Genomic DNA, 21942 nt, shown 5'->3' on the forward strand with positions numbered 1-21942 from the left:
GATAGGTCAGTCTGATTTATTGCAAACTTTATTTAGAAGAAGCTCTCTGAAGTTTTGTTTCTTCTACGGATAATATCTTGAAGTACATTCGTTCTCAAGCACCCGATTGATTGTTTGTTTGTTTGTTGTGTATTGTGCGGATGTGTCAGTATGCGGTGAGGACTGAAACTTTCTCTAGCGCTTCTGACAGTAAGTGACGTAGGCGAGATGACCTGGATCTGGCAAAACTTTCCTCCCACAGGGTCTGATGAAACCTAACCAGAGGAAAGAAAGTCACCCATGAGAGCTGGTTCTCCCAGGCAGGAACACACATTTAAAAGGAGATTTGTGTGCTCCTTCAATCTCCCACACTCTTAAAATCAAAGGTTCTGAGAGGAGTAAAGCCATAGATTAATCATTTTTGGTTCTCCAAAGAACCTTCACGTTAACCTTTTTTTTTCTTGGTTTGAAGAACATTTTAATAATATAAATAATCTTTTTTGGCACGGTTCAATGGATGGTCAAGCTTTATTTTTAAGAGTGAGCCACGGTTCTTAAAAATAATTTACATAAACATGCCAGAGATCTCAATATGAACTCGAACATTTCTCAACAAATCCATTTCACTGTTGCATATATCTATTTAGGGCTCGAGCACCAATGCTATGAGGACCCTATTGACATTTTTCAGCCTATCCTTCCTCTTCTCTGAAATGGTTGCCGAAACATGCTCGAAAACTCATGAAACTTTGCACACACGTCAGAAGTGGCGGACATTTACATCTGATATGAGTTTCAGAATTAGACATGGCAAAAGGGCACGATAGCACCACCTATAATATTTCAATCAACCACTGTTAGCATTGCATGCACATGCATGTATGAAAATATAATAACAATACCTACACTAAAGTCCATAGATTTAAAACATGAAACCAACAGGAAGTGAGATATTTTGGATTTGCTCTGCAAGATTTTTGCAGTTTTTGCCATTTCCAGACATTGTACTTTAACAAACTCTTCCTAAGGTCTTGGTGATGTTACATTGTGAATATCTTGAGTTTTTGTTGAATGGTGTGTCCGTGGCGGCCTCACAAAATCTGGTGTTTTGCCAAGAAACATGAAGTTGTTGTTAAGACATACAGGGCCCTATTTTAACGATCTGAAACGCAAGTGTCAAAGCGCGAAGCGCAAGTAACTTTGTGGGCGGGTCTCGGCGCTGTTGCTATTTTCCCGGCGGGATAAATGGCTCTTGCGCAAATCTAAAATGGGTTGGTCTGAAGTATCTTCATTATTCAGAGGTGTGGTTTGGGCGTAACGTGAATAAACCAATCAGAGCGTCATCCAACATTCCCTTTAAAAGCAGCTGCGCAAGTTCCATTATGGGTCGCTATTATTATGGCGTATTTACCAGGCGCACGCCAGGAGCGGTTCACAGCCGAGGAGTCTGATGCTCTTGTGAGAGCAGCCCTTACGAAACAAAAATATATTGCAGTATATTGGAAAATTTCATGCAATACATTAGGCAATATATTAACATATATGGGAATTAATATTTATATCTTTCAATACATTGCAATATATTGAAAGCGGCAATCATTTGTATATTTTGCAATATATTACATGAATACAAGTATAATACAATATATTAAAATATATTTCAAGTAATATATTGGTAAATATATTGTCCTTTCGTAAGGGAGTGAAAGACAGAGAAGTTGTGTTGTATGGGGATGGAGAAACCCACCCAAAATAGCGTCGGTTAAACAGCTTTTTAGTTTTCCAGTCGATTTTTTTTCCTGGTTCTTGACGGACAAACCAATTTGTCAGATGTCCTTATATTCATATATGTCTTGCCACTATTGGGCAAACAGGTCTGATCCTTCATTACTACAGTTAGCCTGAATAATTTGTAAGCTAGATTTATGCCTATTTTTTCACATCTTTGTGGCACACCACAATGTGTTAATATTTGTTTTAGTGTAACAATTTATGATTTGCAAAAATAACTGTTGCATCTTTGTCGATTTCATGAGCAAAGTGTATGCGCATTCGGCACGCTATACATTATGGTCAGGCATGCGCCCTTAAAATAGCATAATGAACAACGCGCAACGCGCCACTGACTTTAGACTGGGGTTTTTCTGGTCAGTGGCGCAACTGATTAATGGAACAGCAAAATAGCACCAGGGATTGTTTGCGCCGGAACACGCCTCCTTTTTTGCGCTGAACCGCCCAGGGAGCGCAAGTTCATTCACTAGTTTAGCGACGTGCTTCTGTGGAGGGAAAAGCGCGCTTTGCGCGGGTGCAAAATAGGAATGACACATGCGTCGGTGTACAAAGTCAATTGCGCTGGGTGCAAGATAGGGCCCACAATGTCTGATCTGCCCCAAACTTTACATGTTTGATAAGAGTCCTGGCCTGAAGACTTCTACAGGTCCTTCTCAAAAAATTAGCATATTGTGATAAAGTTCATTATTTTCCATAATGTAATGATAAAAATTAAACTTTCATATATTTTAGATTCATTGCACACCAACTGAAATATTTCAGGTCTTTTATTGTTTAATACTGATGACTTTGGCTTACAGCTCATGAAAACCCAAAATTCCCAAAATCTCAAAAAATTAGCATATTTTATCCGACCAATACAAGAAAAGTGTTTTTAATACAAAAAAAGTCAAACTTCAAATAATTATGTTCAGTTCTGCACTCAATACTTGGTGGGGAATCCTTTAGCAGGAATGACGGCTTCAGTGCGGCGTGGCATGGAGGCGATCAGCCTGTGGCGCTGCTGAGGTGTTCTGGAGGCCCAGGAGGCTTCGATAGCGGCCTTAAGCTCATCCAGAGTGTTGGGTCTCGCGTCTCTCAACTTTCTCTTCACAATATCCCACAGATTCTCTATGGGGTTCAGGTCAGGAGAGTTGAGCACAGTAATACCATGGTCAGTAAACCATTGACCAGTGGTTTTGGCACTGTGGGCAGGTGCCAGGTCGTGCTGAAACACCAAATCTTCATCTCCATAAAGCTTTTAGGCAGATGGAAGCATGAAGTGCTCCAAAATCTCCTGATAGCGAGCTGCATTGACCCTGCCCTTGATAAAACACAGTGGACCAACACCAGCAGCTGACATGGCACCCCAGACCATCACTGACTGTGGGGACTTGACACTGGACTTCAGGCATTTGGGCATTTCCTTCTCCCCAGTCTTCCTCCAGACTCTGCAAAATTTGCTTTCTTCTGAAAAAAGTACTTTGGCCCACTGAGCAACAGTCCAGTGCTGCTTCTCTGTAGCCCAAAAGTGTCTTGACCTGGGGAATGCGGCACCTGTAGCCCATTTCCTGCTCACGCCTGTGCACGGCGGCTCTGGATGTTTCTCCTCCAGACTCAGTCCACTGCTTCCGCAGGTCCCCCAAGGTCTGGAATCGGTCCTTCTCCACAATCTTCCTCAGGGTCCGCTCACCTCTTCTCGTTTTTTGCCACACTTTTTCCTTCCCACAGACTTCCCACTGAGGTGCCTTGATACAGCACTCTGGGAACAGCCTATTCGTTCAGAAATGTCTTTCTGTGTCTTCCCCTCTCGCTTGAGGGTGTCAATGATGGCCTTCTGGACAGCAGTCAGGTCGGCAGTCTTACCCATGATTGCGGTTTTGAGTAATGAACAGGCTGGGAGTTTTTAAAAGCCTCAGGAATCTTTTGCAGGTGTTTAGAGTTCATTAGTTGATTCAGATGATTAGGTTAATAGCTCGTTTAGAGAACCGCTTCATGATATGCTAATTTTTTGAGATAGGAATTTTGGGTTTTCATGAGCTGTATGCCGCAATCATCAGTATTAAAACAATAAAAGACCTGAAATATTTCAGTTGGTGTGCAATGAATCTAGAATATATGAAAGTTTAATTTTTATCATTATATTATGGAAAATAATGAACTTTATCACAGTATGCTAATTTTTTGAGAAGGACCTGTACATTCCAATATTTAGTTACAGTCATAGCACCACCTGTTGGCAACAGGAAGTGTGGCACATCAAAGTGACTTTGCCATATTTCTCCTAAATGTACCGTTTAAATGCATGTCACCCAGTGATGTGTTCAGAGTTTTCCTGACGCCACCAGGTGGCATTGGCCCCGGGTACGAGGGCTCTTTCATCGCTGCCTGCAGCTTTAATGGCATTTTAAATGTTCTTCCAGAAACATTATTAGAACGTTTGTTCAAATGTATCTGGTCTTTAATAAAGTTAGCACAAAACATTATTTATACATAATTTTTCCTGAAATGTTTTAATTGGACATTTTTAAACTTGTTTCAGTGAACATCCAAAAGTAACATTCCAGATTTTTTTTAATTTTCAAATGAAACGTTCCCTTAAATTTCACATTACCACAAAAAAAAAACATTTTTAAAACATTTACAGTTTGAACATTCTGAGAACATTCAGAAACAAAACTTTCATAAGTTAGTGGGAACTTAAGTAAAACGTTCTTTTGTCAGCTGGGGACATGATGCTAATGTCATCCATTATTACCTTATGCTTGTGAGCTAATAGCCTGGTTTTCAACAAACACCACACACTTTGGCTAACATGGTGGCAAGGTTCTCCCAGTAACGTTGATAGAATTTTTGCTCAAATATATCTGGTCTTTAAACATCAGCATAAAAAAAACGTCATTTATAAATCATTCACGGAGCATTTTTTCCAGCATTTAAAAAAAATGTCATTTATTTTTTGAATAATTTTTTGAATGTTAACATTTGGTTAACATTCAAAAGTAACAATACAATTTTTTCCCCCAAAAATGATTAAATGGAGCATTCACATAACCAAGAATATACATTTTAAAACATTGACATTTTGAACATTCTGAGAACATTTAGAAATAATATTTTCATAACTTAATGGGAACATTAGCAAAACGTTCTTAGAACATATTTCGGTAGCACTTTATAATAACGGTCCGTTATTAATAGATAACTCTGCAGGACTAATGCGTAGCACTACATTAACACTTCAGCTACTACTGTTAACTAATACAGAAACAAGCTCAACTAATCAGTAAGTAACATCGAATTTAGGAGATAGATCCTTAAGTTATCAATAATTACTGACTGAGATTAGCCTCAATAATAACTATTAACTAACTGACCAATTATAGAGAACATTATCGCATGTCTGAGACTTAATCAGTCATCATTCTTACTCTGAATATAGTCATAAAATGCATCACTAATTACTCAATACCTAGTTACTCTTTTTATATAATGGTCCAGATCACCAGTAGTCCCTGAAGAGTGTCTATGGTGAGTAATTACGGATGCATTTATGACCATGTTCTAAGTAAAAAGACATCTTCAAGAACTGCTAGTGATCTGGAGCATTATTTTATAGTGAAAGAGGTGTTTTTCACTTTAAAACAATGAAATGAAATCATTAGTAGCTCCTGCATAATGACTAGGTAACACTTGAGTGATGCATTAATGTTGTGATTAGTAATTCTTTATCATTTGTCATAGCTACCTATTAGTTGTTAATGATGCAATCCCAATGACTAATTATTGATTACCTAATAAGGAACTATCTCAGTCCTGAATTCGATGTTACTTACTGATTAGTTGAGCTTGTTTCTGTATTAGTTAACAGCAGTAGCTGAAGTGTTACTGTAGTGCTACGCATTAGTCCTGCACTACTTCCTGCAGAGTTACGTATTTATAGCGACCATTATTCTAAAGTGTAATCCATATTTTTATCAGCTGCTAATGCTTGTGAGCTAATACCCTGGTTTTCCAACAAACACCCCACAGTTAAGTCAAATTAACATGTTTTATTAAATATCGTATACAAAATAAAGCATTTCACACATTGTCGTTACATTCATCTCTAGAGTTCCTGAGTTTGTTAGCCTTCAGACACTGCTCTCCTTCACAACCTGTGTGTGAAGAGATGCTCACATTCATTCACACATGCAGCTTTTACAGTGATCGTTCAGACCTAAATGAGGCACTTAGTACACTAGTTAAGGCACAAGTGTCGAGGCGTGAGTCACGCGATAACCACGTGTTCACTGTACAAAACAATGTTGAGAAAACGTAAAAGTTTAAGGCAACCAGCTGCTGAACAGTTTTCAGTTTTCTCAACTTAGGGTCAATAGTTTTACAAGATGTTTTTGGTTATCTCAAGTCTTATGGTAAATAGTTGAATAAACTTTAAAAGCTGAATTTGTCATACAAAACATAAGTTGGATTTTTTTACAGTGTTATTTCAGCGATGGACACACACAGTACAGTCGTACCGCCATCACCAGGCCTGACATTGCACACACGTAGTGATATCTACAGCTGTTTAACACATAATATAAAAAACAATATATAAATATTACACTTCTTTAAAATGTTAAACACATATAAATATTTTTAAATTATAAATAGTGCTTAAAGAGCATTGCAGACGCGGCTCAGCCCCAGACCGAGTCTGTTAACGTCTTTGCATTTTATGGTCTTTTCTTGTAGAGGAAAACCTGCCAAATTTGGCAGAACCCATCTGAATATTGTGGCTAACATATTAAAGTGCCAGTCTTTATGGTAGCTGAAAGCATTCCCAAATTAGCCAAGATAGTTCAGGACATTAGTGGACTCCGCCTGGACCCGCTCATCAGAGTATTAAAACAGTACTGAGAGCACCAAAAGTGGAGAGCGCTCCGAAGTCAGTTCGGTCACGTATGATGAACTGCCTGTACTCCGTCCACGAGAAACATCCCAAATCCAGATTCGTTCATCTCCAGTTTCCAGTTGTCCAGTTTGCCCGGAAATGTTGATTTAGCCATGAGGCGGTAATCTTTTTCTGGAAAAGTGACGACGCTCCAGCAAGTCTGGCTGAAAGGCTCCTCTCTGTTCCCTTTAGACATTGTGACGGTGCAGGTCAGCTTTGGGCTGTTATTTTCTTGGGTCTTAAAGCTGACGGTGAACTCGCCAGGCTGACACACTCCTGAGCAGGATAGACTGAGTTTGACGTAGAGAAAGTAGCTCCCACTGTTCTTCACTCTCAGTGCTCTCTGTGTGTCATGATAGTCGAAGAGCGAGCCGACGGTGTGACCCGTTCCAGACGGGATAGATTCCCACGCCATCACGTGAGCGTTTTTCAGTTCACCTGCGGGGTAAAGACAGACCTTTAGTGTTTATGTTTTAAATACAAGTCTATACTGAGTTTTACACCATTATCGAATGTCTGAGATATAATGGGAAGAAACTTACTTTCATTGGCCCTCAGGTAAGCAAAATTCTGCATCTACAAAAAAAAAACAAGAGACAAAACCCCCATTAGAAACAGATTCAACAACCTTTCACACCTGCAGGGAAAGTAGAGATGAATGAACCGTCTGTGCTCCCCAATAAGATTGGAGTCGCCCATTCGCTCGGGTCTATTCTAGTGCATCTGCCAAGGGTGTGACCCGTCTGCCCCTCTTCTGCTATGAATGGGGTCATGTTAGAGAGAACGGCTCTGACTCATTCCTCAGGAGCCCGTTTGAACTCTAAAGGGCTCTCGAGATGATTCTTCACTTATTAACTCAAACAACAGTTCAACGTCTCCCTGAAACTCTCCTCACACGGAAGACCCCTAATTCTCCAGAAATCAACCCTAGTGTCTAATCGTCTCATCTCAAGGGGAAGTTTTGCAGCATTTTTGATACATTAATGCTATATATGGTAACACTTAAGAATAATGGTGATAAGTTAACATTAGTTTATGTATTAACTAACATGAACTAACCGAGAGCAGTGCATGTGTTACTGTATTAGTTCATCGTTGTTAGTTAAGTAATGTTAACTTTTAAACCTTATTCTAGGTTGCCATTTATTTTTAATCACAAATCAACTTTGTTGACATAGTTTTGCTGTAAATGATATGAGTGTTGGCAGCGCTGTCCCGCAGTGGAATAGCAGTCAGATGTTTTCTGATCTCAGTGGAGAAATAAATGAGCAATATTTGACAGAGAGGGCGATATATGAAAAGTCAGGAATTCTGCTTAGGTTAAATGATAGGGACTTATTTTTGGTGTCAAGTATATAAATCTACCAATTTCCAAAAGAAATGTGCATTCATATAGAAAAGAAAATATTTTACAGAAAAACTTTTGGTAACACTTTATTTTATTTTAATGGTCCACTTTAGACATTCTACTATCTATACACTCTAAAAAATGCTGGGTTAAAAACAACCCAAGTTGGGTTGAAAATGCACCAACCCAACAATTGGGTTGTTTTAACCCAATGGTTGAGTTGTTTTAACCCAGTGGTTGGGTTAAATGTTGCTTAAGACAACCCAATTGCTGGGTAAGAACAACTCAACCATTGGGTTAAAACAACCCAATTGTTGGGTTGGTGCATTTTCAACCCAACTTGGGTTGTTTTTAACCCAGCATTTTTTAGAGTGTACGTAACTTTGCAACTTCATGTCAACTAACTGTCATTAGAGTATTATTAGACTCTCTGATTAATATTTACCCAAACTTTATTTTATTGGTCCCCCGACAGACATTATACTGACTATAGGTAACTTGGTCGAACTAACCCAAACCCTAACACACATAACCATGACCTGCCAGTCTATTTATACTCTACACTGTAAAATAATAAAATAAAAAATTAATTTAAATCCAATTTCCAAATGAACATTTTCTAGTGACTGATCACATCTTTTGATTTGATGAACTTTTTCCAGTTGCCCAAGTTGACTTTCTGTGAATTAAATTGCATGAATACACAGATATTTAATTTACAGTGTAATGAGAGTTAGTTAGCATGTCGTTGCAAAGTTACTTATGGCAAGTAGACTGTTTTTAGAAACATAACTTTATTATTATTATTATTATTATTATTATTATTATTATTATTATTATTATTTCCATTGTGGTACAGCGTTGCCTCATGGCAAAGTTTCCCAGAAATAATAACTTTTCATAACTCTAAAGAAATGCATTTATTTATTTGCAATTGTAAACGTTCTTTACTTTCATGACAGATGATTTTAAAACTCAAAGCTGCTCCACTAGTGTTATTGTCGCATCGCATTAATATTATTGAACCCAGTGCACTTCTGATAACCGACGACTGGTGCGTTCAAAACCATCAGGTCTACTTCAAGGTCTATTCTAGTAATAAAAACATGTCACGTCTAAGTTGAACACTCACCTTATAGGCGTTTTCGCTGCCAGGGAACTCCGAGATCAAAGAGTCCGTCGACCCGTGTAATTCCTCTGCTTTTCTCCCGTTGATCTCGCTCTCGATGTGCTTGGCGAACCACAGCGCGCCCGCGAGCGCGATCGCGAACATGATGAAGAGCGCGATGACGGACACGGTGAGGAAGGTGTCCAGACACCGGCTGCGGGTGCGCTCGGAGGCCGACTGGCTCTCGACATCAGCGGACGCGGTCATCTCCAGAAACAAGCCGTGTAAAAGCCGGTATAAATCCACACAGCAGGTGCAACTCTTCTGACTGGAGGCATAGCGAGATTTATAAGCAGGCGATGGAGGAGGAGCCAACGGGTTTCCCTCGTCACCTCCTCCTCACACCCACACACAAGAGAGAGAAAGAGAGACAGAGAAAGAGAGAAAAACCGACTGACTTTCCGCTCCTTTCGCTCTTGCGCAAACGGAGGTGGAAAGCGGGAGGAATATGAAGTGTGAATTTCTGTGACTGGCTCCTTATTCCGCTCGCTCTTTCATGGAATATATCCTACATCTATCCCTTCACATCTGTATTTCACACTCTTGTGTTTCTCACGCGTTGTGCCTCTGTGTGCTGCTGTGTTTCCAATAATGCGCTTTAAATCAGTCATCAGCTTGAGAGCCATTCCGCCGAGTTCATCTATAATTAGGCTTGAGCATTAGCATAACTCTGAGATATATTTGTATTATTACTCTGAGAGCAAAATAAATATATATCATTTAAAACATTACATTTAAAGCAAAAACATTGTTTCGTGACACTGCTTACAAAACAAATCTGTCATACGCTGATCAGGTTAAACATTATGACTAATATTGTGTTGGTCCCCATCGAGGCACTGACTCCACTCGACCCCTGAAGGTGTGCTGTGGTATCTGGCACCAATATGTTAGCAGCAGATCTTTTAAGTCCTGTAAGATGTGAGTTTGGGCCTCCATGGATCGGACTTGTTTGTCCAGCTCATCCCACAGATGCTCGATTGGATTGAGATCTGGAGAATCAGGAGGCCGAGTCGACGCCTCAAACTGGTTGTGAAGCGTTTGTGCTTTGTGTCGAACACTTCACCTGATCGGTGTAAAATACACATTTTAGATATTACATCCCTACGACACATAAATCTCTCACACACACTTGAACACATTCCTAAAATTGTTTAATAAATTAAATTCTAAAAAACATTATGCACTTTATTTTTTGATAAAATAATAAATGGCATTGTTTATATATATATATATATATATATATATATATATATATATATATATATATATATATATATATATATATATATATATTTAATTAAAATGCAACTTGTCTTCATATAGAGTGTTTTTAGTCACAATTATTAATATTTTGACATACAACCAATAATTTATTTAAAATTAAGTGAGTAACAGGACTGAGAAAACATGTAAAAAATGAAATAAAGTTACCTGCAATTGACCAATACACATTTTAAATAGTTAAATAGATGTAGTATTAGACTCAGTGTTGAAAAAAAAAAAAAAAAAAAAAAAAAAAAAAATATATATATATATATATATATATATATATATATATATATATATATATATATATATATATATCAATTAAGTAAATGATGTTATACTTTCTATTTGAAACTGAGGAATTTGACAAAAATGTGAGTAGTTTGCATCACTGGGTATTTATGTTTGATCGTTTAACATTTGTATTGTAGAGTTGTCAAGAGTTGTCAAGAGTTGTCAAATATTAAATGTTAAACTGCTTAGCTCACCCTCTTACTGTTCAAGTGGCCCTTCAACAATAGTCCAGGGCTGCCAACTTTTGAGTTAATCTTGGAGTGAGATTTATTGACGTTATACAGGAGGAAGCGCGTGCATCCATGACCCTGTGGCCGGTTCTCCACTGGTCCTCTTGGAGCACTTTTGATAGACACTGACCACTGCAGACCGGGAACAGCCCACAAGAGCTGCAGTATTTACAATTGGAAATAAATCTGTCACTGCTAATTCATACAGGAAAACCTGTCAGCATTGTCAGTGTGTCATGGAGCTAACACTTTAGCCCCAAACAAAATATCCTGAACGGTCCAGACACAGACAAACTGATCCCCTTAGTGGAATATTATTCTGTTATGATGTATAACTGGCATGACATGTTGGTACAAGCACAAGTGTGTGAGGGGTAATGCTGAATTATATGAAATCAGAAGAACTTTACTCCAGCATTAACTTGAACTCCACTTGAACAGTCACGTCAAGACATTTTTTGAGACATTCTTGAAAATCTTTTGATGCGTGCATGTATTTCCTCTGATAGTGTTTAAAAGTTTCACATTTTGATTACCGCATCATTCCCATACATTGACGCAACTCAGATTTGTAAACATCAAGGTGATTTCACATCACTTCCCCTTTCATATTGCCTAAAAATAGAGCCGTGTGCCTGGAAGAGGAGGGGCCTAGTTTTCTCACCTGTGCATGAGAGCCGGAGCATTAACAGGAAGTGATGTCATCACCACAGGTGAAGCACCAGGATACCCATAGTAGGCGTCACTTTCTCAGATCCTTTACTTACTGCCATCTCTTCCCACATGACATCACTGACCCATTGAACAAGATGTGTTATCTTCACAGCTGTGTGTGCGTGTGTGTGTGTGGGAGTATGTGTGTGTTTCAGTAATTCATTCATCACATGAGATCTTTACACTATTTAAGTTCTGTCAGCTTCCCCTTTGAAAGTGCTCTGTAGCGCTTCCTGAATGTGGACGGGTCTTTTTGTTTTTATTTTCCAGACCCGTGATCAGGTTGTACTTTGGGGAAAAGTAAACAAGACACATTTTGGAAAGCCCATCTGTAAAAAACAAATGCACACATTATTTGACACGAGTTGAAGTTTATATATATACATAAGCAACCCTAAACTTACACAGTAAAAAATATTTTGGAGTGGTTTATTTGAGTTTTCCTAAATTCCATGTTGAGCTCACTGCGTTACTTGCAGTGTGTCTGTAATTGTGCAATGTGTCTGCAATTTCAGAGTGAAAACTTTTCTATACCAACCAGTGTTTTTGAGAAATATTCAGAAAAGGTACAGTGTATTTTCATCAGGCCACTATTTACTGTATTGACGTTCTTCAAGTAATTCCTGGAACATTTCTGCCAAAGTCATGCGGTACTATGATCACAAACACACATAAAAAGTCAAGCGTCAAACTGCCTTTCCAACTACTTTAGTCCTTAAGTTGCTTTTCTCTGAATTGAAACACTGATTCCCATAATGGTGATCAAACTCTTTCAGTGAATCATTTAAACCTCTGTTAATTCTCCATAAGACTTTCTGCTGAGATCTTGAGAGATGTATTGTGTTCTTTCATCTTCAGTTGATTTCAGGCTGTTGTTGTGTTTCTTTTTATGAACCAACATCACATTGTAACATTGTTTTACCGCCATTGAATTTTTTCAAGAATTGCAGGTGCAAGATGTTGATTCAATGTAGTCAACACTGCCGTATTAAAATTGATTTAACGTTATTTCGATTGTGGCTTGCTAGCTGGAGATTTGTTTGGGCTAGCACATACTCTGTCTGACGGTCTGTCAGGGAAAGTCTGCATTTCACCTAAAGGTCACAGATACTCTGCCGAGCACTTACGTCATGTTAGTTTGGGGTTTTTGTACAGCTTTGCTCCAAAATGTGGAAGTTGCATTTCGCAAAAACAAACTACAAAGCATACAAGACTTCAAACATGAGTTTTTGTTCCTGTTTTTCCTGACTGTCATTACAGAGTTATCAGATTGAGACAATTTTTCATAAATGTAAACACTGGCAAAATGAGAAGACATCTGGTAAGATTATGGATCATGTTGTGAGCGGGTAATGAGTGAATGAAGATGCCATGAGGTGTTGCACATTTTGGGAAATTTAGTGGGCGTGTGGAAACAGGTTAGTGGAGTGAGGAAATATTCCACATTTACTGCTGCTATTTTTATCTTGATCCTCTGGCTAACTCAGCACTCGACAAGGCTTAAGTACTGCCAGATTGAGCCCAAACATGATGTCACAGAGAAGTCATGTGTCACAGCGGCCAATCAAAGAAGTGCGAGGAGTACGTTTGTCAGGAAATCACTTGCTGATTTCACAAGCGTGTATTTTATGATGAAAATCTGCCTCTTTTACTGTCCAGAGGCTGTGTTGTGTGACACTGCATGTGCATGCACATCTTTCGCATTCCTTCTGATCCCATGTCTCTCTGTCCGGCATTAATTCCAGTCCCGGTTGTCTGCGCTGTTTCCTTTCTGCCTGTACATTATAATACTGGAGTAACGGGATGGGTTATCTGCTCATGTTCATGTTCTGCTCGTTTCCTAAACGCTTCTGGTGTTTGCACATCAGTACACTCTCAGAAAAAAAAGATACATTGGAGGTATAATTTTGTTCCTTGGGGAACAAAACGTATAACTGTACCGTTAAAGGTACACAGCTGGTCCTTAGGGTTCAATTATACCATTGTGTTCCTCAGTTCGGTCCTAGTGAGCCGCTGTCCTGCAGAGTTTGGGTCCAACCCCGAAACACATCTATAGAAGCTCTTATTGAGAATTAAAAGAGGTTTAGATGCTGATGATTTATTGAAACTGTTCGGTCACCATTATGGAGATCAGTGTTTCATTTGGTTGGCCAGTTTGACTTGGCTCTTTATGTGAGTTTGTGGTTTTTGTTACAGTCTAAACAATACACAAAAGAAGCAAAACAAACTGTATCAGGAAGAATAATTCTTGACTAAACTCATCACTGAATAAGAAGATGGGGGGAACGTCTAGACACACACATATATCACGAATCAGCATATGAATCTCAACAATGGCGACATACTTAATGCTGCAATGCATGCTGGGAGCCATGAGTTTTATACTGTGGTGGCTTAGTACGGTTAGAGCTAAACTCTGGAGAACATCAAATCTCTAGGACTGAACTTGCCTACCCCTGCCTTAGGGTGCGTTCCCACTTGTCATGTTTGGTTCGATTGAAACGAACCCTGGTGCGATTGCTCGTTTAGTGCGGTTCATTTGAACACATGTGAACGCTGCCATCCGAACCCTGGAGCGCACCAAACAAGCGGACCGAGAGCGCTATAAAGATGGGTCTCGGTCCGCTTCCAAACGAACTCTGGTGCGGTTCGATTGATATATGAACGCAACACAGACCAAAGACATGTAAACGGACCAAAAACAGGACGTAATGTCACAAGATGCGACGCATAATGCAGCTGATTGGACGACGCGGAAAGATCGGTGTATCCAAAATGAGTAACGTTAACGTTAGAGGGCAAACGTGGAGCAATGAAGAAGAGCCTCATCAATACTTGGTCCGACGAGCATGTTTCGAAAATGCTAGAAAAAACGCACAAAAAGCAAACCTGGCTCTTCTCATCAGAGGACCTGTGCTGCCCATCAGTCGGTACAGACGACAGAACGGCACCGTCTTTTTTGCATAAGAGACGCCCGTCTCATTTCTTCACAACGGAGGAAATCCTGGAGCTGTTTTCAATGTTAAACCTCTTGGTTTGGTGGGGTTACGTGTGTATCATACGGCATATATTGTGTATCATATGCACACAAAAACTAATTTGTGTGCATAAATTGCAGATATAACCTTTGTGTTACAGATATGCACTTTCATAAGCTCGGCTGGTTGGTTAGAGAAAAATCAGTGGGAAAAGTGTAATTACCATATACATCCAACTGCTCTTATGACAGCTTCTGTGAGGAATACTTTGAGAATATGTTTATATTGAGGTCTTTTGAAGTGTCCTGTTGTTGGAATAATGCCACATAGGTTGCAACAAAAGTAAAAAAAATTCTTTTCATTTTTATTCATATAATTTTCGTTCCACATTGCATTTGTACTCTAGCATCAGGCCTGGATTTTATTTTATTCTTACCTTTAGAACAACCATATTGAGCCAAGATGTGTGTAGAAAAACTGACCAAGATAACAGGCATTTCGAACTCCAGAAAGGAACTTCGTTTTGTCTTGATTTTGTTCAAAATGATGGCACACAGGTTTATCTTGCAGTATCTCAGGGCATTTGGGGCAGTTGGAGTCCCATAAGAAGTACAACATGACACTACAAGTAGACGTGTTAGCTAAATTACCATGAGTAAAGACTCAAATAACATCTGATCTGGTAGAATAACCAATAGCAAGGCCGTTCATCAATATTTGTGCTAAAGTTCTCACAGTTTGGAGGGATTATACTGTATGTGTCTAATCCTGCCGAGGGCAGTGAGTCATCCCAAGTATGTTCTTCAGAGGAAAGGGTGTAGATGAAGTGTTGTAGCATTTAGGCGACCTCGTACTTGTTTCACTACAGGGGAACAATTGGGGAAGTCCACCGCTTTAGTGTGCCGATCTCTGTGAAGTGAAAGACAACACAAATACGAGAGGTTCGTGGGAAACTGGCAACCTGCCATCACACCGTGATGACGTGACTGCAGGAGCCGACATTACTGACGACCCTGTTTAAACACATACTGTGTGTGTGTGTGCGTGTGTGCGTGCGACATGTGCGTGCGTGCGTGCGTGTGTGTGTGTGTGCGTGCGACATGTGCGTGCGTGCGTGCGTGTGTGTGTGTGCGTGTGAAATCCATTAGGCCTATGGAAAGCCCCCATAAAACATGGAAACACGACATGTGCGTGCGTGCGCGCGTGTGTGTGTGTGTGGGGGGGTTATTTTGTTAAAAACAAATAAACACTTAGTAATTAGAAAATAACAAACGAGCAATTACACGAATAAATACAATTAAACAAAGAAATGATTAAAATACACATTTTCCAGTAGGCTTTTGAGGTACTGAAACTATACGCCATAAAGTGCGCATCATATGCACGCAAAAAAACCGCGTACCATATGCACACCAAAGATCATTTTGGCGTCTCCATTCCACGAGATTGCACATGTACTATTTATACGCATTTCTGTGAGCTCGGGCTGGTTAATGCACAGGCTGAACAGACTGACACTACCTTTAGAGTATTTAGAACAGCTAATAAGGCAGAACCGCAAGAGTCCTGCCCATGGATTTGAGCATTGAGTAGATTGGGTTAAATGGCATCGATATAGGCCGTATTTTACATTCTAATGTAGCGTGTGCCGGTATTCAGGAACACATTTCATCTGACAGGAGATGTAAATTGTTTGAAGAAAAAAATCGCTCCTAAATTTAACCTTATTACTGATGAGGCACGAGGTTTAAGCGAGAAAAGTGGCCTAATCGTTTACATGAGACATGTCCGCTGGTTTATTTGTGGATCAGATGGGGCTGCATGAGTTAAGTGCCGAGGGAATAGTTCACTGCCTGTTGTTGAGTGTAGAGAAACACAACTTTACCAAACAACTGATGGAGCCTCTGTGATGTTTGGCTGTAACAGTGGTGTAGCAGCTGGAATGCAGGCCCTGCTCCCTGTTCCATGATATCAGCGCTTGGCCTGAGTTTGCTACGAGTGACACGCTCAAGGTTGCAAAACTCAGGCCTAGAGTTGAAGAGCTCTGACATACAATAAAGTGTTTTTATTAAGTTTTATTAATAAAGTGATTTTTTTGAACAGTTGTCTATATAGGTCAAATGTTTGTGACCTACAAACAGCAAGATTGTATAACATTTCTGTATGCACATTCTGACCACACACCAGCGTGTTGAAACTGCGCATGCATACTCATGACCCTGAAACGAGAAAAAGTCACAAAACTTTGAGAAAAATAACATTAGATGGTATTCCAGAGAGCTTGAAAGTATCAATGATAGCTATTTCTGACCAAAATATTATCCAGTATTGAAATAAGTGGGGAAAGGCTCATTTTTACCATCAAAAGGGTAATTAAAAACCAACATAACAAAATATAACCCAAGAAATCCTAGTATTTCGGGTCTACAGTTTCCTTAGAACATTAAAATATGCGGGTCAAATTGACCCATGAACGTCACAAACATAACAGAAATGATGTCAAAACACACCAGTGTGTTGAAACTTAGCATGTACCCACACAGCAACATTGTGTCGGCCCAGATCTGGCCCTCATCTGGCAAATGTGGAATACAGATCTGGCCCACATGCTGCGATGAATGACGGCCCTTGAGTGGCCCACTCCTGTATGCCAGATCTGGGCCACAAGCAGGCCATAACAATGCCACATGTCAGCCAAGAGCAAATAAATAAACCAGAACTGGACCTTATCTGAGCCACAAAATCTGTGGATTATAAATATGGAGTCATCACAGACTTAATAAGCCTGTTAACAGGCAGAAAAACTGAAGGAAAGTAGAGAACAGAAAAAGAGACGAGCAGAAACACAAGAACTACAACTGACTTCAGCCACAGCTTTAGATGAAATCAACTGAAGATAAAAGAAGACATTAAATCTCTGAAGATCTCATCAGAGGATTAAACAACTCCACAAACAGCATTACCAGCTTCACACATTACTAACCAGACTGACTTTATTTCTGTCAGACGACTACAGAAGCTCTTATTGAGAATTATCAGAGGTTTAACTCTAAGGTGTTTCATTTGAAGTCACCATAATGGTGAGTTTCACCAGAGGGCCAGATCTGGGCCGACACAATGTTGCTATGTGGGTATGTTCATGACCCTAAATAAGAAAAATTCACAAAATTTCTAGAAAAATACATAAATTAAACTGGTATTTCAGATGGCTTGAAAAATAAATGATAGCTAAGTCCGACCAAATACTTTCCGGTATTGAAATAAGTGGCAAAAGGCTCCTTTTTTCAATCAAAAAGGTAATTAACAACCAATATAACCAAAGAAATCCTAGTATTTTGGGTCTACAGTTTCCTTAGAACATTAAAATATGCGGGTCAAATTGACCCATGAACGTCACAAACGTAACAGAAATTATGTCAAAACACACCAGTGTGTTGAAACTTAGCATGTATGTTCATGACCCTAAATAAGAAAATTACATAACACAAGGGTTAAAGGATTAGTTCACTTCAAACTGAAAATGTCCTGATAGTTTCCACACCACCATCTCATCTAAGATGTTCATGTCTTTCTTTCTTCATTGGAAAATAAATGAAGTTTTTTGAGGAAAACATTCCAGGATATTCCTCCACATAATGGACCTCAATGAGAACCAACAGCTGAAGGTCCAAATCACTGCAGTTTCAGAAGGGCTTAGAAGGGTTTGTAGGCAGAAGTGTTTACAAAGCGCATATGTGAAGACCAATACCAACATCCTTTAGCAAAAAAGGTGAAACAATGATGTCGGACAATGATTTTGAATTTGGAGATGGAGATTTTTTTCCGTAAGGGGGATTTGTATTAGTCTTCACACATTTGTTTGGGTGGTCATTCTGCCTATGTCTAATGTGACCTTTCCGACGTGATTTAAGCAATCCGTGGTGCAGAGCAGCGCAAGATTAGCCATTTAGGACTCTATTCTTCTGGATCATCAGAGTCTCTAAAGCTCTTCCTCATTGATTTGGACCTTCAACCGTTGGTTCCCATTGAAGTCCATCATGAGGAGAAAAATCCTGGAATGTTTTCCTCCAAAAACGTAATTTCTTTTCCAATGAAAAAGAAATGAAAAAGAAAGTCATGAACATCTTGAATAAGGGGTGCGGAAATAATCAGGTTTTTATTTTGAAGTGATCTAATCTTGTATTTTTTTTCTTATCTGTTGTTTCACAATGGCCAATAAACGTAATATTCTTGTAAGATTGACCCCTCTTGTTTCCCACAATAAAGTTGGACTTCTCTCCAATCGTGGAATCCAAGTAAGCCTCTAAGTGACAGATTTCTTTCTCAGCTCTTAATGATGGTCTTTCACAGCCATCTGTTGTTTGAGGGAAATCCATTAGGTCGCATTATCCGTAGTCATGGTCTCAGCTATCATTGTTATGCTGATGATTTGAACATTTACATTTCAGCTCGCTCCATCTCCTCTCCCCCTGGACTCACTGAATACCTGTATTACTGACATTAAAACCTGGCTACATAGAAACTTCCTTACATTTAATAACGATAAAACTGAGCTCACTGTATTCGGTCCACCATCCCTTCTGAAAAAGTCTGATCTGAGTCTACTTATTGATGGGTCCTCAGTAATTCCATCTCACACTGTTAAAAATCCTGGCGTAACATTTGACTCTTCTCTTACAGTTCAAGCTCATATTAGTTCAGTTACCAAGGCTGCATTCTCCCACCTTCGTAACATCGCCCGACTGGGACCAGCTCTCAGCACTAAAGTTACCGAAACTCTAATCGATGCTTTAATAACCTCACGTCTTGACTGCTTTAATTCACTTATTAGTAAATCCCTCTTTTTTTTTTAAAGAGAACTACTCAGTGGGCACCAAGTCTCTCTCGGATGCATTTGAGCTTTGCTGTAATTATTGGAGTGCAAATAATTAATAAAGTAAAACATCCCACCTTGTTGGCAGAGGCTATTTACAGTAACCTGGACCACTGACGTCTAGTTGGGCCAGACTAAATTACGAAAGATGCTGGATTGTTAGTAGTGTAGGGGTAAGGTGTGTGTCAGAAAGTTTTGACAAATAAATGATAGCTAAATGTGACCAAATATTTTCCCGAATTGAAGTAAGAGGTAAAAGGCTCATTTTTACTTTCAAAGGGGTAATTAAAAAACCATATAACAAATTATAACAAAATAAATCCTATTATTATGTCTACAGTTTCCTTAGAATATGCTGGTCAAATTGAGCCACGAACGTCACGAACGTCACAGAAATGATGTGTGTCTAAACATATCAGCGTGTTGACAGCAAGCATGTTTATGACCCTAAATAAAAAATAACAAAAATCATAAAATTTAAGAAAAATAACATAGGTTAACTGGTATTTCCGACAACTCAAAAATCAAAATGGGTCAAATTGACCCGCAACATAACACAAGAGCTAAAAGATAAGTTCACTTCAAAATGAAAATTTCCAGATAATTTACTCAAATTGACTCGAGTTTGAATCTGCCTTTGGCTGAACTCATTCTACACCCTTTCCCCATCACATATTATTAGTAAGGCATTTATTTTCAATATAAATTGAAGAAAAAAAAACATTCAAAAAGTGTAAATAGAGTGTCTAACATGTGTTTATTAATAAAGTATTAGTGTAGGGAGGGCTTTATTGTCCTAATAAGGCGACATCCATTTTATAATTTTAATAAATATAATAATTTACACTGTTATTTTTGCATATCGTTTAATGTACAACAACACTGAGGTGCAAATGTATAAGTATAAATAGCATAACTACTATTTATTGCAAAGATAATGGGCCACTGATATCTTCACTTAGTGTAAAGTGTAAAATCCAACAGCGATTCTAACCAACACTTTTTGATTAACTTTGCTTAATGTCTTAACTTACATCTAAAAGTGTAGTAATCGCACTAATCACATACTGTCGTATTTACTAAGAAAACCCAAGTTATGATTGACTGGTTGATTTCCCAAAGTCATCTTGAATGTTGCATTGTCAATACACCTGAAAATAACTCATTTATTGACATAAGCTGACTTCATAAATGATTGAGGATTTTCCTAAAAGTCACCATTATGGAGATCAGTGTTCCCTTTGGTCGGGCACTTCACTTATATTGCGGTAACTCTCTTCCTATTGATGCAGTGATGCAACAAGAAATCACAGTTATTTGATTTCAAAGGAAGGGAAGTAATACATACTAGAGTAACTATACATCATGTGAGATAATGCGATTTTAAAATTTTGTTAACACTGGTAACAATTACATTTTATTTACTCTATTTACTTTATTTACATTTCGAGTACTCCCTAATTCGTCTTTAGTCATTAGAAATCGTGTGTAAGTGAACTACACTAACAAAGCATTTATCAGTACAACATACTATTCCTATTTAACTCTACTTGGTTTTTCTAAGGCAATCATTTGTGTTTAACTTGTGTTAGATAGATAGATAGATAGATAGATAGATAGATAGATAGATAGATAGATAGATAGATAGATAGATAGATAGATAGATAGATAGATAGATAGATAGATAGATAGATAGATAGATAGATCAGCAGTTTCTGACACCAAGCATCATTAAGCGGTCAGTCACATTGATCACTTCCTCATTCCGATGTCTGATCCTCTGCATTGGGCCGTCGCCAAGTATTTAGTTGTGATTTCATCATATTATTATACAATATGAGTGTTTCAGTAAGATAAAGTCTAATACGGAAACAGCCCATAATCAGGACTTCATCGTTTAAGAGTCAACCCTGTATTTACGCATGTTATCTCAGCTATTGTTCAGGTTTTTCTGTGTTCTTTTTTCCCCAACTGCAGTCGGTGTTGATCAGTCATCACAGGAAGAGCAACACATATACGAAACTCAAACAGAGACGCATGCCACCAGTGTTTTTGGTTTGTTTTCCCCCTTCACCGCTACATTTGACTCTAGGAAGCTGAGCAGTGAGTCACAGGGCACTGACTTCACCCCTGACTCAAACGCAGAGGTTTAGTTTTTGGAAGCATTTAGCCGACACTTACAGAGTTTATTTGTTCACGTAGTTTTGATTAATTTATGTAATCAGTCAGAACAAATAATGAGTCAAGAAAGACAATATTCCACACAGTGTCCTCTGGTCGTATACTGAATATTTCGTCAATCAGATATTCTGTGCAAGCTGGAAATGCAGATGCTTTCATCCTGGACCCAGTCCACGTCTCATTCAAGAACAGCTGGGATATT

The 21942-nt window shown here is 38.8% G+C and overlaps 1 protein-coding gene across 1 annotated transcript; it reads right to left on the reverse strand.

The window, feature by feature from the left end:
* Nucleotides 1-5786: 5786 nt before the first annotated feature.
* On the reverse strand, nt 5787-9707 carry LOC137072708 (uncharacterized). Its single transcript, XM_067440638.1, has 3 exons — nt 9166-9707; nt 7228-7261; nt 5787-7123 (listed from the first exon to the last, which is right to left on the reverse strand). The coding sequence occupies exons 1-3, from the start codon at nt 9406-9408 to the stop codon at nt 6690-6692; spliced, it is 711 nt and encodes a 236-aa protein (XP_067296739.1). The 5' UTR covers nt 9409-9707; the 3' UTR covers nt 5787-6689.
* Between the last annotated feature and the right edge of the window lie 12235 nt (nt 9708-21942).

Source organism: Pseudorasbora parva, chromosome 4 (genome assembly GCF_024679245.1).
Source record: "Pseudorasbora parva isolate DD20220531a chromosome 4, ASM2467924v1, whole genome shotgun sequence".
Lineage (NCBI taxonomy): Eukaryota > Metazoa > Chordata > Actinopteri > Cypriniformes > Gobionidae > Pseudorasbora > Pseudorasbora parva.